At 31.6% G+C, this 15772-nt stretch overlaps 1 protein-coding gene across 4 annotated transcripts in view; it reads left to right on the top strand.

The window, feature by feature from the left end:
- The window catches only part of LOC115885424 (protein amalgam-like), a 107808-nt gene that overhangs the window by 31339 nt on the left and 60697 nt on the right, over positions 1-15772 (top strand). For 3 of the 4 annotated variants that reach the window (XR_004050728.1, XM_030904338.1, XM_030904335.1), the window contains exon 2: positions 13405-13722. Coding sequence is in view for 3 of the 4 variants with exons in the window: in XM_030904338.1 (XP_030760198.1) it covers positions 13629-13722 (94 nt within the window). In the remaining variant the exon portion in view is untranslated. Of the gene's footprint in view, positions 1-9056; positions 9227-13404; positions 13723-15772 lie in introns of those variants that run through there. The other variant, XM_030904337.1, reaches the window with a different exon arrangement.

Below are 15772 nucleotides of genomic sequence, written 5' to 3'. Positions count from 1 at the left end.
TGGATGCCTCTTGTATACACTTTAATATTTTAAATAATTGTAGCTTTAAGATTTATAATAAATAAATATTTTCATTGTTTCTAACATTTCATTTTTTACTGTCAGGCACTAGTGCCTAAAAGAATGTCATTTCGAATCTCAACTAAATATCAAAAACTGTCAATTTCGAAACGCTTTCACAAAAAATGTTTTTTTTTAATCACCCTTGTCTATAATCTACAAAAAGATTTCTCTATTTATATTATTTCCCTGAGAGAAATTAACCATTTCACCGGGACAGTACGACTCCCATTTTAAAACAAGCTCTTTCCATTTCCCTCCATATCGTTCCTTTCATGTTTCTATTAATTTATTAGATTCCCTCGGGATAGGTAAGTCACGTCCCGCTTTCCATACATGCGGCCCGCACAAAGCCCTTATGCTGACTAAATTAAATCGGGCCTTAACAGCTAATCCCCCCCTTGTTAAGGCCGTGTCTCCACCAAATTCGTTTCTGTTTGGTTTTGAGCGTAGCCGCGGCTACGCTTCCTCTAATAAATTAGTTTTAGTTGATTTCGTATTTGTATGGTTCGTGTCGGTAATGTAGGTAAGCCATTGGTTTGTTCTCATTACTAAAGTGAAATCATCATCTCTCAATCAAACAATCAAACCATTCTATGGATATCTCTGTCGTATATCTATTGTACATCCAGCTGAGATATCCAAACATGCTCATGATAATAAAATATCCTAACAATATCGTCTAGATATTTAGGAAAAATAAATAATGTACTACTTTTTATATATTACATAAAATGCAATAAACCATACGATAAATATATATTACGTCAAGGCAACAAAATATCCTGTTGGTATCTTCTGGATAATCTGGATATTTATGAGTTTGGCCACTCCCAGTAATACAGAGAATTTAAAACGCCCGCGCAAAAAATTTCCCACAATCCATCTCGACAGTTGTTTCTTTTTGGGTTTTTGCATGGTGTGTTTTCAGTTTTTCTTATACTCATAGTTCTAGCCTTGTTCTAGCAGAAATTCTATCCTAACCTCAACTAATGTCGAAAAACGACGAACGACTCAGGGTCTCACAATGAAAATTTTCTGACAAAATTATAGGTGAAAATTTGTTGAAAAGCACTTGTTCTTTATCCCTAAACCCATTTTCGTGTTTGATCTATTCAAACAGAAATCCTATTTTTGTGTTTAAATTGTGAGTTTCTCGAATGTGTGGTGTTAGATATCATACTTGTATCCTGTGAGCTAACTTTGATGTAAACTGTTGCTGCTGGATATAAACTGCTGGACTCCATAAATACGATCGAAAAAAACGGCGTCAGAGGTGGCTGGGAAATGAAGATTGCTGTTATTTTGTATGTAAAATTATATGGGGAATGTCATCGATCGTAATTTTCAAGCCAATTGAACGCCGTTTTTTTTTCGATGGTACAGTATAAATTGAAAGCTTTTAACTCATACAAATAAACTTCTAAATTTTGACGCAAAAATCATTGTAGGTATATTTTAGAGCTGTTAATAAAAATATCCAATGAATAACGTCAAAATGTGGCTAAATAAAATTAAATCGCGAACGTTTTTACAATAAACCAAGGATGAAGTAAGTATTGTCAAATAACAGTCCTCATATAATGTTCTAAAAATATTCTATAATGCTCCCAACATCATCCTTGTACTATCCTATAAATATCCCTAATAATCGTAAAAGGCTTGCCTAGGGATGATGAAGATGACTTTTTTTGTCCCATCTGGATATCCCAAAATATCCTCCTCTGGTTTTTGGATATCCCTAAGATACTTACTAGATCCTTGGTGGATATCCTCAAGATATCTATAGGATTGTGTTGTGTTATATGGGTTCTCAAGCAGACACCTTAATAATAAGAGAGTTACTCTCATCCTTTCCTTTTCTAATATCTCACCGCACCAAACACACTTCTTTCTATCTTTTTCTCTCTCACTTAACCCCGGGAAATTGGCGGTTTTAAAACTTCCATCCCTTGCCAGGGGGTTGGTAAAATTAGGGGAAGGGCTGGTAGCGCGGAGTTAGGGGAACGTCGACATGCAACCGGCTGCTGCAGCTAGAGCTAAGCCAATTTGTGGATAATGCCGCTAATGCCGCCACATTAACGCCTGCTTGTTCCCGCCGGGAATAGGGATTATGCTCAGTGCGAAATGCCCACAAAAAGATTCACCATTCAATTTACATATTTAATTACCCTAGAAAGAGCTCGTAATGTGGCGTGTTTTGTCGGTTTTTTTCCTAAAAAGCTTTGTTTATTTAATTAATCTGTTTAGCTTGAGGTTTATTTTTGTTAGAATGGAAAAATAATAAGTTTATAAGAGCTATTACGCTGTACTTTCGGGTCGTTGTCAGGGGACGGGTAAAGCAAGTGTGTGGCCGAAGGAAATATATACTATATTTCAGAAATCTGCCTAAAGCTTAGCCCGAACCTGTCGTGTTAAGCCACACCCAAAATTCCAAACACACGTGCTTTGATTAAGGCTTGGTTAAGGTTTGCAAAGCTTCAAAATTTGCCATAATACAGGGTGTCCCAGAAATGAGTGCAGATATTTTAAGGGGTGGTAGATCTGGTCAAAAAAAACATATTTTCTCTTTACCATTTTTAAAATAAATTGAAAATAACCGAGTTATTTAACTTTGAAAATTTAAAAAAATAATCGCAACATTTTGAGAACCGCCGGCAGATATTGCCAACTACATCCAATTACCCGGATCAAGCCCGGATTTCAGTTAATTCGACGCACTGTGTTGCCATATGGACAAGAAAGTATATGTTTAAAAGTAAGCCATAAAATCACAACACTTGAGGAGTTTGCAGAGATGCATTACATTTTTAAGATTGTGATATTATTACATAAAATAAATTAAAAGTTAAATGTTTAAAAGTTAAAAAAGTTAAATTAAAAAACTTACCCAACATTAAAAAAGATACTTATGACAGATCGATGTAACTGCGACAGTTCTCTTTTTCGATGCACACTTAACTAAAATACACTTCATTGTGCTGCTTTACTTGTACATGCTATGATAAAAACTGCTAAAATAACAGTCCCCATTTTTAACTTAACACATTATTTTCATATAGGCTTCATCACAATTTGAACCACTGATTTACAAAACACCTTGAAAAGCACACATTACACATTACTTTGAATACTACCTTTCTGAATGAATAAATGTTGAGAATTATTGTCTCTTACCGCCACTTTACGAACCACTTTCAATCTAAGAAAATACATGTTTCACTCAACAATTTTAAATACGTATTTTGTTTTTTCGCTGTTTATTTCGATGTATTTCGACAATTCCGTCGACAGCCCAACCGTCGGCCAAGACAGTCGCGCATCACTGGTTGGTAACTGCTTACTGCACTTGTGTCTAGCCCTAGCAGGCAACTATTAGGCCCGACCAATCACGTTAGAGTTTTTGACAAACACAAATGAATTAACACACTTCAAATAACCACGCTAACCAACCTGATTGGTCAAGCTTAAAAGTTGACTGCTAGGGCTAGACACTTCTCTTACTGCTCCTTTGTCGCGCCGGCGTGTCGAGCTTGCGTCATGCGAGGTTGCCGTAGTTTCAACAATTTCAAATTCAAGACACTCGAAGCAATCAAATTCTTATTAAATTTTAAAAATAAAACAGAAAAACCTGAAAGGAAACAAACAAAACACAAATGAATTGATTATTGATAAGGTCACAAAAAAGAAATTTCTAAAATGTTTATCGTAATTCAGAATTCAATATATCGAAAACAGCCCGACGAATAATCAATTCATTTTTGTTTTGTTGCTTCCTTTCATGTTTCTCTGTTTTATTTCTAAAATTTAATACGAATTTGATTGCTTCGAATGTCTTGAATTTGAAATTGTTGTAACTACGGCAACGTTGCTTAACATCATCGTCTGACGCAAGCCCGCCACGACGGCGCGGCACAAAAGACCAGTTCACACGTGGCACTCTTGGCCGACGCGCGACAGTTGGTCTGTCGAAATACATCGAAAAAATAGCGAAAAAACAAAATACGTATTTAAAATTGTTGAGTGAAACATGTATTTTCTTAGATTGAAAGTAGTTTGTAAAGTGGCGATAAGAGACGGTATTTAAAGTAATGTGCGCTTTTCAAGGTGTTTTGTAAATCAGTGGTTGAAATAAAACAGAGAAACATGAAAGAAAACAAACAAAACAGAAATTAATCGATTATTCGTTGGGCTGTTTTCGATATATTGAATTCTAAATTACGATAAACATTTTAGGAATTTCTTTTTTGTGACCTGGTTGTGAATAATATAATGAATCATTTTCGTAAACGTCATAAACGTAATGTTTCAGCCTTTTAGTTAATTTTCGGTGGTTTTTGTTAAGTTTTCATTGAAAGGGTAAGTACTAAAAATAATTAATGTTTTTTTTTCTATAATAATTATTAATAATGAGCACTGATAAAAGATTAAATTTAACACTCCTAATTTTTGAGTAGAAATTTGTCTATGAATTTATAAATGTAGAACTATGTAGAATGTGGATAACATAGGCGGTTGCAACACTGCAAGGTTTAGATACACCGTAGAGAAATCTCAGGTGAATAAACAAGTGGCACTAAAAAGTTTTTTCAAATTTCCCGGAAAATGTCAAGAAGAATTTTAAATTTTCAACATTTTTCGCTCATAGGCGTGTTTCTGGGGTTGAACTATACTACCAGTTAAAATATTTGCACTTATTTCTGGGACACCCTGTATAGCGAGTAATTTGTTACAAAACCATATAAATTATATACATCTGTAATCACAAAACTTCATCCTTTATCTTTAATTTCCTTCTTTATTTGCGTAAAAATACCTAGCCAGTTATACATAAAACGTTAAATGCCGAACGCTTATTTTGGTTGCAGTTTGTTTTTCTTGGAGCTTTACTTGTTCAAGTAAAAATGGAGTGATAACAAAAGTGATAACAAAACATAGCATGAATAAATAAATAAAAATAAAAAAAAAACACTAAAACTGTGACACCAGCATTTACATAGCCACCAAGAGAGAAATATTTATTTTTCCAGAGAAGAATATCAAAGAGCTTTTACGATTTTTTTCTATCTTTTTTGCCAATTAGTCTTTATTCTTTTAGAGGTATTGTGCGGAACTTCATTGTTGTTTTAGTTATTATTCTTCTCCGCTTTTTCTCTCCGAATTTGAATGTATAAGTAGTTTGATGCGACAAGACCCGCTCGTTGGAAATTCTCGAGGTTTATGCTAATAGGATCGCAATTTCTTTATTTTTCCTCTTTTTTTATTTTATTTGTTCCTTGTGCGGCAATGAATAGAGAACTTTGTTATTCGAGACTTTCCAATAGAGATTTTTACTTGAAACCTTTACAAGAAACTTGAAAATTGATTTGTATAGGAAAAAAAATCGTTAGAAATATTCTTTTCTACATAGCAACTGTTAAAATTGCCTAATATCTATCAAAAATAGTAGATAAAATAGTACTTTAACCTCAATGGTAGATTAAATGATACTTTAACAGCGAGGATCGGTTAAAAACTTTATTTCTTCTCGCACGTTTTTTAATTGCTTCCATTTTTGACAAAAAATTGTATTCCTTTTCATTCGGAATTTATTCGGGATTTAAATGGAAGTAGTTTGGATATGGCGTTTGTCCTGAATATCTGTTGGTAATTTACTTATTTCGTTTTGAGCCATATCTGGCTCCGATTCAATCAGCAATCGACACGAAAGAGAATTAAAAAATATTGACTCAAAACTGACAACTAAAGAGACAGCTTTATTTATTTGTCAAATTACATAGAAACCAACGCCAACCCAGCACAATATTTTTTCTACACGTAATAAATTCCTTGAAATAATAATTTCTGAATATTTTTTAAAAAAAAATATTGTTTTATACACGACGATAAAATACCATTTTATCGTCTTGTATAAAAAAAAACTATGATTTACTTAATTTCATTTAATTCATCTCATCTATCAGTCTAATTGGTAATAAACGAAAAATTTACAAACAACATTCTAACATTTCCTTATACAGTTAGAGATAAATATCTTAACGTTTTTTTTCTATCAAAATAATGTCAGTACAAGTTCAAATTAATATTATAATACATTAAACATGCTCCGAGCCGAAGTACATCAAAGCGAAAGCATTGTTCTGGCGCTAGGCAATTTAAATTTCGTGTTCAGATACCTTTATAAAGACTCCTCAAAGTTTACCCTGTCTTGTTTATGTTTGTACAAGGAAAACTTGCTCGCTACAAACTACAAAGATTGTTTTCCTATTTTGTTGACTAGTGTTGTGTTGCGAACCTGTTTGAGAATACAGCTAAAATATAAACAGATATAAACACCACAGAGGTTTGAGTATTATATACGTAATATTTTTTTGTTAATTCAAAATTGTTAAAGGTTATTTCTATTTGTATTCGATAATAAAAGAGAAATAAAGAATGTAAAGATCGTTATATTATTATGGAGTTCGCGTGACCAACGATATTTTCGAGCATTCTGGTTAATCTTTTAGGCACCTAGCAATCAGGTTAAACGGACTTTTACAGCATAATAGTAATGAGTTCTGTTTGGACACACGTCACAGAAAACATTAGTTTAATTTTGGGGAAATTTTTTTGGGTCTGTCACTTTGAAATTACGTTTATTAAGGTCTTTAACCTCATCATACAGTTTTAGGCCTTTGACAAAAGCCAGTATTTGAGACTGTTTTACAGAGTTTAGTACTCGATCTTCGATATCAGTCGTACCAAAGTTTATGGTACGAATGGTTGTCATTTGGGCACACTCAGTGATGATGTGTTCTAGTGTTTACTCATTTTCCATACAGAATCTGCATTCGCCGTTGTTTCTCAGCTTTAATCTGTTGAGGTACTTGGATTGCTAAAAACGATATTGTTATTCAGGCTTCCAACCATTTTATGTTGATTTTTTCAAGCGTTTTCTGTGATTTTTCTAAGGCGTTTGACTGTGTAAATCATAATATCCTAATTAATAAACTGCAGCACTATGGGTTCAGGGGAACATATCTCGAATGGTTTAAGTCGCATCTGAGCAATAGAAGTTAACTTGTGAGGGCGGATACCACGTTGTCTTCTAGCAAGCCAATAGAATGTGGAGTACCTACTAGGCCCTATTTTGTTTCTTCTTTTTATTAACGACAATGCTAACATAAACATCAGTGGTAAAATATGTCTTTTTGCGGACGACACTTGCTTCACTTGGAGCTTGGAGCAACAAGGACGTCACGGTACTTCATAGGATTATATCAAATAATTTAATCATCATTAAATCTTGGTGCGATTCCAACCTCCTGAGTCTCAACATTTCTAAAACTAAAGCTTTGTCGTATAAAAACTTGCTGCAGCCTTTTGTACTTAACAACACCACCATTGACGTCGTAAAATCTGTAAAATTCTTACCGGCTTGTTGTAAACAATTCTCTAAAATGGGACATGCATATCGACGCTGTGTCGAAAAAACTAAGCTCGGTCTGTTTTTCATTAAGATCTGTTTTTAAGGAGCTTAACTTGTCAGTGGCTAGAACTGTTTATTATGCACTTTTTGAGTCGCACCTTAGGTATGCCCTTTCATTCTGGGGTACGTGTTGTGCGACTCAATTTGACCGCATTTTCAAGCTCCAGAAGAGAGCTCTTCGATATTCACTGGGACTAAACAGCAGAACTCATTGCCGGGACTTTTTTAAAAAATTAAAAATATTGACTCTTCCTTCTTTAATTATGTTTGAATCCGTTTGCCTAATACGTAAACATGTATCAGCTTCTCAAGAAAGGCCATTTCACACTTATCCACTAAGGAACGCAGAGCAAGATCTTTATCTACCTACCCCACGCTCAGAGTTAGTTAAAAGTTCAATATTATACAACTCGAAAAAAATGCACAATCACCTGCCATTTGAAATCAAATCCATAACATCATTTTTTTCATTTCGCAAAGCATTGAACTCTTATTTACTAGACAAGGCTTTCTACGCCGTAAATGAATTATATTTTGAAAATAAAATTTGATCTTGTAAACACTGGTCTAATGTTTGCTATTGCTATATTTACTAACGACATCGAAATGAATTTATTTAGAGGTCATTGATATTTTACTATAAACTAGCTAAATATTTTTGAAAATTATTTTTATTTTTTGTTCTTTGACATTATAAACATTTATAAATGTTTATTTTAACAATAAGACTGACAATATTATTTGTATAATGTTTTGTATTATCTTTTGTTTGTTTGTTTGTGTACCTTGTTTTTTTACTTTGTTTGTTAGTTTGCCTTTGTCTACAAATTGAAAAATTTTTTGACAATAAAGGCATTTATTTATTTATTATTTATTTATATATTGCATAGTAACATAAACGGACCCTAATAATTTATTAATTTGCAACAATGAAAGTAGAACTGGTAGATCCTTTTAAATCAATTGTTCTTTAGAGATTGGACATGAAACAGTTCTGCTATTGGATAAAATTTTGTAGGGCACTCTCGTGTTATAACATTACTTGAGAAAATTAGCCTAAACTAAACATTTCCCAGCGTGACTTATATGTAAGATAACATACTAGTACCATAAATAACTATTATTTCTTACTGAATTAATATAAGCTAAATTCAATAAGAAATAAAATTATTTATGTACCACGGTAGTTATTAAGTGTTAAACACTTCGGGGTAATTATGTTCAGAAACTTTATCCTCTGTAACTAACACACTTATAACTTCCTTGATACATAAATAACTATAATCTTTAACTGTATAGAGATTTAAAAAAGTTAAATCAGTGGTGAAGATAAACGTTGTAGGTGTACCTATATCTAAAACCACAAAACTTAATTTTGACACAAATCTGCCCTTGTCAGGTCCTTTAAATTTACCCCATGCCTTTTACTCCCGATCTCGTGCCTGTAATCCGACAAATTAGGGGAATGAAATCTTATAAATAGCTTTCTAACTTCAGAGGCAACAGTTCATTTCCAGTCCTGCTCCAGTCATGAGGCAGAGTCTTTAATAATTCTCGTCTCTAGTTGTTTGTGTAGGGTATCGGAAAAGATCTTGTGGTTAAGCGTGTTTTGGTTCGGGTGTTTTTGTGTTTATATTTTTAAATTTGTTTATGAATAAAACAGCAAAGCCAGGGATTATTGAGAGTTAAACTAAGGTAATATATCAAAAATTAAAGCAGCTTAGATTATTTTGTTTAAGTAAAATGTGTGTCTTCATTTACTGACATACTAGCGTGTACCCGCGACTTCTTTCGCGTCGAATTAATCATTTGTATTGGTGAGGATAAAGCAAAGAAAGAATTTCCATTAACATTACAAACTGGATAAAATTTTCTCACATTTATGTCAGCACGAGAAAAAACAATATGGCGATATTATTATATAACTTGGTAATATTTGAGGGGTAGTTTTATCTCGTTGGAATTTGACATTCAAAAAATCCGTTTGCCAAAAATAAGCTTTTTACGTCAAGCAGTTTAAGCAGAATCGTGTTTAAGAAATTACCCAACTTTTTTGAACACCCTGTATGTTTTTTTATTAAATTTCAAAATATGTAAAAAAAAACAAATAAATTTTCAAGCGTTTTCCCGAAAGACTAACCGTTTTTTAAATAACAAATATTTTAATATTTGAGGGGCGTTTTCACCCTCTTGGAATTTGAGATTCGAGAAACCCCTCCTTATCGAACCTCTACACTCCATAGTCAATCCGTTTGCCAAAAACCAGCTTTAAACGTCAAGCAGTTTAAACAGAATCGTGATTACTCAATGGTCATATTTTATGAAACACCCTATATAAATTTATAAAAAATCTTAAAATATGTAAAACAATAAAATAAAATATACGTGTTTAAGAGTTTTTCCGAAAAACTCACCGGTTTTGAAATAAAAAATATTTTAATATTTGAGGGATAGTTTCACCCCCTTAGAATTCGAGTTTCGAAAAATCCCTTCTTATCGAACCTCTACACCCTAAAGTCAATCTGGTTTCCAAAAATCAGCTTTTTACGTCAAGCGCTTTAAGCAGGATCGGGATTAATCAATGACCAGATTTTTCGAAACACCCTGTATACATTTTTAAAAAATCTTAAAATATGTAATAAAAAAAATAAAATATACGTGTTTTTTCGGAAATTTACCGTTTTTTAAATAAAAAATATTGTAATATTTGAGGGGTGGTTTCACCCTCTTGGAACTGGAATTTCGAAAAATCCCTTCTTATCGAACCTCTACACCCTAGAATCAACCTGTATGTCAAAATTGAGCTTCTTACGTTGAGTGGTTTGAGCAGGATCGTGATTAATCAGTATGTCAGTCTAAATTATAAGAAAATGCATTTTCTACGAAAATTTGAAGAGATTGGTAAAATATGATATAATACTTTTTGATAGACAACTAAATTTCGCATCTGATTCTCGTAAAATATACAGGGTGTTCCATTTAAATCAAACAAGTTATTGCCGTTTAAAACTAGTAATTATTTAATATAAATTTTTAGACACTGTGTATAAGGCAGTATTTAGTTTATTATTGCAACACAATATCTGATCAATAAATAAACTTCAGTAAATATTTAGTATTAAAAACTTTGATACCCTTGGATAAAATTGAAAATATTTCAAAAACGGTAAAGTTTAAGTGCGATAAACGTTAAGCAAATTTACCTTTATTTCAATCGTAGAATCTAAAATATAATAATATAGAGGGTGTTCCATTTAAAAAAATATAACTATAATATTTTTTACTTATTTGGGACACTCTGTATCTTCGAAAAATATTTTTAAATTGTAGCTCTAATAGTCCTTCAACGAACCTAAAGCTTACGATTTGTAAAAATCTAATCGCTTACCTACAATACTCCGTGTCGTATGTGGTGAACACCCCTGTATATGTTTTGTTTTTAAAAACATTACTAAACCGTCTTTTTTGAAATATTTTTTCCTGAATTTCAAAAAACTTGCATAGAAACCATAGATGTATGATATCCTTGCGTGTTTTCCAACCATATTAATAGACAACTAGCACATGAAAGAGACTTTCTTTACAATTTCAATTTTGAAAATGAGTCCGAAATAGATGCAGATGCAAAATTTCCGTTATTTACCGACTGCGAAAAACATTTTCCGCATGTACCTACTTGTTTTTCCGCTTTTTGTTGCGCCTATTTCGCATCGTTTAATATCAAACTCTTTCTGGAAATGAAAAAGGAAATAGTGCACCGTTCGGGAACCGCCTTTAATAAGCCTCCAGCTATTTTCAGCACATTTTTCGAAAATATTTCTTTAAATTCGGAAAAATAAAAGTATATATACATAATCTTTAGTAAATTTTGAAAATTTTTTCTAAAAATAAGATAGAAACAGTTACTTTATTTTAAAATCGACGAAATACCAGAATACTATACCAGAGGTATTAATATCTAATAATTAAGATATTAATAACAGTGAACAAGAAACCATGATTCGGTGAAGTCATGGTAGGCTTACCATGATTCGGTGAAGTCATGGTAGGCTTTGGAAAAAAGTTGCTTTTGGCGTAAGAGTATAAACGTCAAATTGTTATTAGATCAACATTTTGATAGTCTTATCAGCGTTTTTTATCTTTTAATTGCTTTTTCAAAATGCCTTTATTATTTGAAATAGTTGGAACTTGTTGGCATTTCTTTATCGTAATTTTCTCCTAGAATTTGTCGAGTTTTTTGTCTTATAAACGGTCTAGACCTCTTTAATGCGCTTTTTTCCATCTTATTTCATTTTCATTTTTCTTTGTGCGTTTGACAAGAAGTTTTTCGAGACGATTTTTCAGGTTCTTAGCTTTTTTCTATGTTATTTTTATTAGGAGCCTGTAGATATTGGTTTATGTCACTTTTTTATTAAAGGCAGACATGAATATTTTAATTTATTGGATCTTTTTTAAAAAAAAACATATCTACTAAAGTATAAGATGAAATTTGTTATCTTTTATTTTTGAATATTCTCAGCTGTTTATTTTTATTTGCCTTAAATATAACAGTCTCTGGAGGATTTTTTTGATTATGTGCAACTTCTGTATGCATCCATATGTTATTTTGTGCATTTGACTATAATACCGGTAACTGTAGTCCGAACTGTATAATCAGAAATATTAAATAGCTTTAGCAAGCAGGATTTTTAAAAAAATCATCCCAATCTACTTACACTTTTTTGAGCCACCCTGTAGAAGTTAAAATATTTTCCTCAGATACATCCTACTATACAGGGTGTACCAGAAATAAGTGCAAGTATTTTAACTGGTAGTATAGCTCAACCCTAGAAACACGCCTATGAGGTTTTTTTGAAAATTTTTTCGGATTTTTTGTTAGTTTTTAGTTGAAAAACATAATTTCTTGATAATATGGAAACATAGGTATTAGATTAAATTTACAAGAAAGAAAATCCAGAAAAGATCCAGTGGTTCTCAAAATTTTAGCAAAAAATCATGTTTTTTGGAAATAACGGCTTATCAGAAAAACGATAAAGAGAAAATACGTTTCTTTTATCGAGATCTACCACCCCCTAAAATACTTGCACTTATTTCTGGGACACCCTGTATATACTTTAGGTTGGCACTTATACAACGTTTCTAGTTATTTTTTATTATAGGAGCTACAGATGCCTGACGCAGTGTTGCCGGGCCCGTATAAAGTAGTAGAAAAAAATTTAGATTAAAGTGACTTTGAGAACTTTTTGATAGGCACCCTTATAACATCACGCACAGAATAAAAATAGTTTTAATTTGACGTATAAATGATCAAAAAATTTTATGAAAGTAATGTAGTTTCAAAAACCAACTGTTGTTATTATTAATTAAACATATTTGCGATAATTTTTTGATAGACACCCTGTTAAAGTGTATTCTCCTGTTCATAAATATACGTAAAAATTAAGTTTTGATTAAAAATACAACTGTCATTCTTAACTTCATCAACGCTTTTTATAAATAGAATATCGCTCTTAACTTAAACTGAAATGTTTATATATTTCCCGCCGTTTTCACTCTAAGGAAAACATTGTAAAACCATTAAAGCTCTGAAGCTTGATATGATATATTAATGGGGAAATTAAATTAATGTCTTAAAAACAATATTAATTTGTTAAAACAACATCGTTGTTCGCCATTTTCTTGAAATTGATGGAGTAGCTTGTAAAAGAACATTTAATTTGCTTTAATGGCTTTGTTGTTATTATTATATGTTTGTATTATATTACTATTATACGCCTAAAATATAATACATTATTAGTGTATCATTCTACTAATTTATATCTGATATTCTCGTACATATAAGGTAATAAATATTATTATTATTCTTGTTTCAGATACTGAAATGTCACAGGATTAGATAAGATTTTGGTCCCCGAAAGCTTCCTGAAATCTTCGAATCAATATGAACTCTAGCCTGAAAAATCAACATATCAAAATTTCTGGAATAAATCTCCATTACCCATGGGAAAATGGCAGATTCTTCAACAATGCGCCATGAAAAATGCAACGTCGCCGGTGTAACAATTGAAATTGTTTTATAGAGGGTGTTGTTATCACTATGAAACGTTTTCTGTCAAGTTTTATAGTGTGCTTGTTAGTGTTGTTTGGGGTGACTGGTGAGTTGTGGACTAAGAAAGAAGATAGATTCTATGGTGAGTAGTATTTTTAGTTTATATTTTATAAAAAAAACGATTTCTTAAAAATATTTTACACACTCATATTTTCTAAAATCGTTAACATATCCTGTATATTTTGGATCGTTTTTCATAGGATGCGAATTTTTCGAAAAACAAAATTTGATTTTCTCGATATGGGCATATTTTTGAGTAGAGAGCTAACAGAGATAATCAAAATGAACTTACTCTTTTTTCTTAAATTGGATGATACATACGGTTTATACATTATATACATTAGATCATTACATATTATCTATTTGCTTTAACAGTCTCTGGTTGAAAAATCGACCACCACACTCCCACTCCCTTATTTGTTAACTTTTTGAAAAATTCTATTAAGAAGATATGCTTCCTTTGAGCTAGTTTATATATTTTTGAAGTCATTTTGATCAAACTATATTAAACTTTCTATAATTCGTGTCAATTTTCTACAAATTTTATGTCAGTTTTTAGTAAATAATGTCATCTAGAGATTGATTGACTATTAATAAAAAATAATCTCCAAATACTTTTTGGTTTTTTAACCAAATACTCTATAACACTAAATTTTACTCTTTTTTATTTTGATGTAGGGACAATGCAAATTGTCCCTGCATCCCTTGACAGAAAAGCCCTGAAATTAAACCAGACCCACTCACAAGTATCACGATACGCCGAATTTGCCTTGATTAAAAGCAATTAAACGAAATGAAAACTACTTTGTACTTAATTTGTCAGCCAGTGTTCGGGAATTGCTCAAACGCCCTCTGCAGGGCCAGGCTTGGAATTAGATCTATGTCGATTTTAATAGAGATAGAGTAGGAACAATGTGGACACAGAAACAAAGAGCGAAATCGAGATAGACAGTGGCGACTCGTGAAGTAATGTCACAGAGCCATGACACTTCTTTAGTTGTGCCATATAAACAACTAGTTTTTTATCTCCCAATTTTTTTTCTCTCGATCTTGTTCTCTCGCAGCCATGACAATCGCATATTCTTGTACAGAATTGAACGCTCTACAAAAAAAGTCTTTTACAATTTTTCAATAAACGTAGGTACTCCTTCAAAAGTTATTCACGGTTAAAATTAACCACTCGGTAAATTCCTAAAATTTTCAACTTTTTCGACAAAATTATGATTATTTTTGAAAAATTCAATCCACTATTATTAATTTAATTTATTATTTGAAAAAAAAAGTAATTTTCATGATACTATGAAAAACTATTTTGAATCATGAAAAAAAGTTGAATGCATGACAGGTAGTTAATTCTAATACTTATTATACTATCAGGCAGAAAATGGTTGAAGCTTTAAAAGTGAATAATGACGAAGAGTTCGATATTTCTAAACGCTTGAAAATGATTTTAAATTGTTTATAAACAAAAACATTGATTATTTCATAAATTCAAATTCGTTACAATTTTTTAAACGGTTTTATATTGATACAAGTTTTCTGCAATTAGACAGTAAGGAATGGTTAAAGGGATCCTGGATATATGAGAGACTTAGAAATTGTGAAAAAATTGAGAGTAGTTAATGATACTGCAGAAAGAGTTCTTAAATTGTCAGAATACATTAATTTTTTATCTAGAAGTAAAGATGAAAAACAATATGTGATTCAGATTGTAACCGAGTTTAAGAAGAAATATCAAAATCCATCTAAAGAATATTTATTAAAATAAATCAGCTATACTTAAATAGTTTAAACTTCATTAGAGTTAAAGATTTCTTAATTCCCAACCTTAAAACCATCAGAATTGCATATCTTTACACTAATTGATTAAATTTTTCAAAAATAATCATAATTTTGTCAAAAAAGTTGAAGAATTTAGAAATTTACCGAGTGGTTAATTTTAACCGCGAATAACTTTTGAAGGGGTAGGTTTATCGAAAAATTGAGAGAGATCTTTTTTGTAGAGCGTTCAATTCTGTATAAGAATATGTAACTGTCATGGTTGCAAGAGAATAAGATCGAGAGAAAAAAAAATATTTGCAAAAAGTGGCAAATTCCCATGTAATTTTAATGGGAAATGAAGGTTTATTGTG

The sequence above is a fragment of the Sitophilus oryzae genome, unplaced genomic scaffold (assembly GCF_002938485.1).
Source record: "Sitophilus oryzae breed Bouriz unplaced genomic scaffold, Soryzae_2.0 scaffold_381_pilon_pilon, whole genome shotgun sequence".
In the NCBI taxonomy this organism is placed as follows: Eukaryota; Metazoa; Arthropoda; class Insecta; order Coleoptera; family Curculionidae; genus Sitophilus; species Sitophilus oryzae.
Note: the sequence above shows the minus strand (reverse complement) of the source record. Positions and strands in the feature narration are given on the sequence as shown.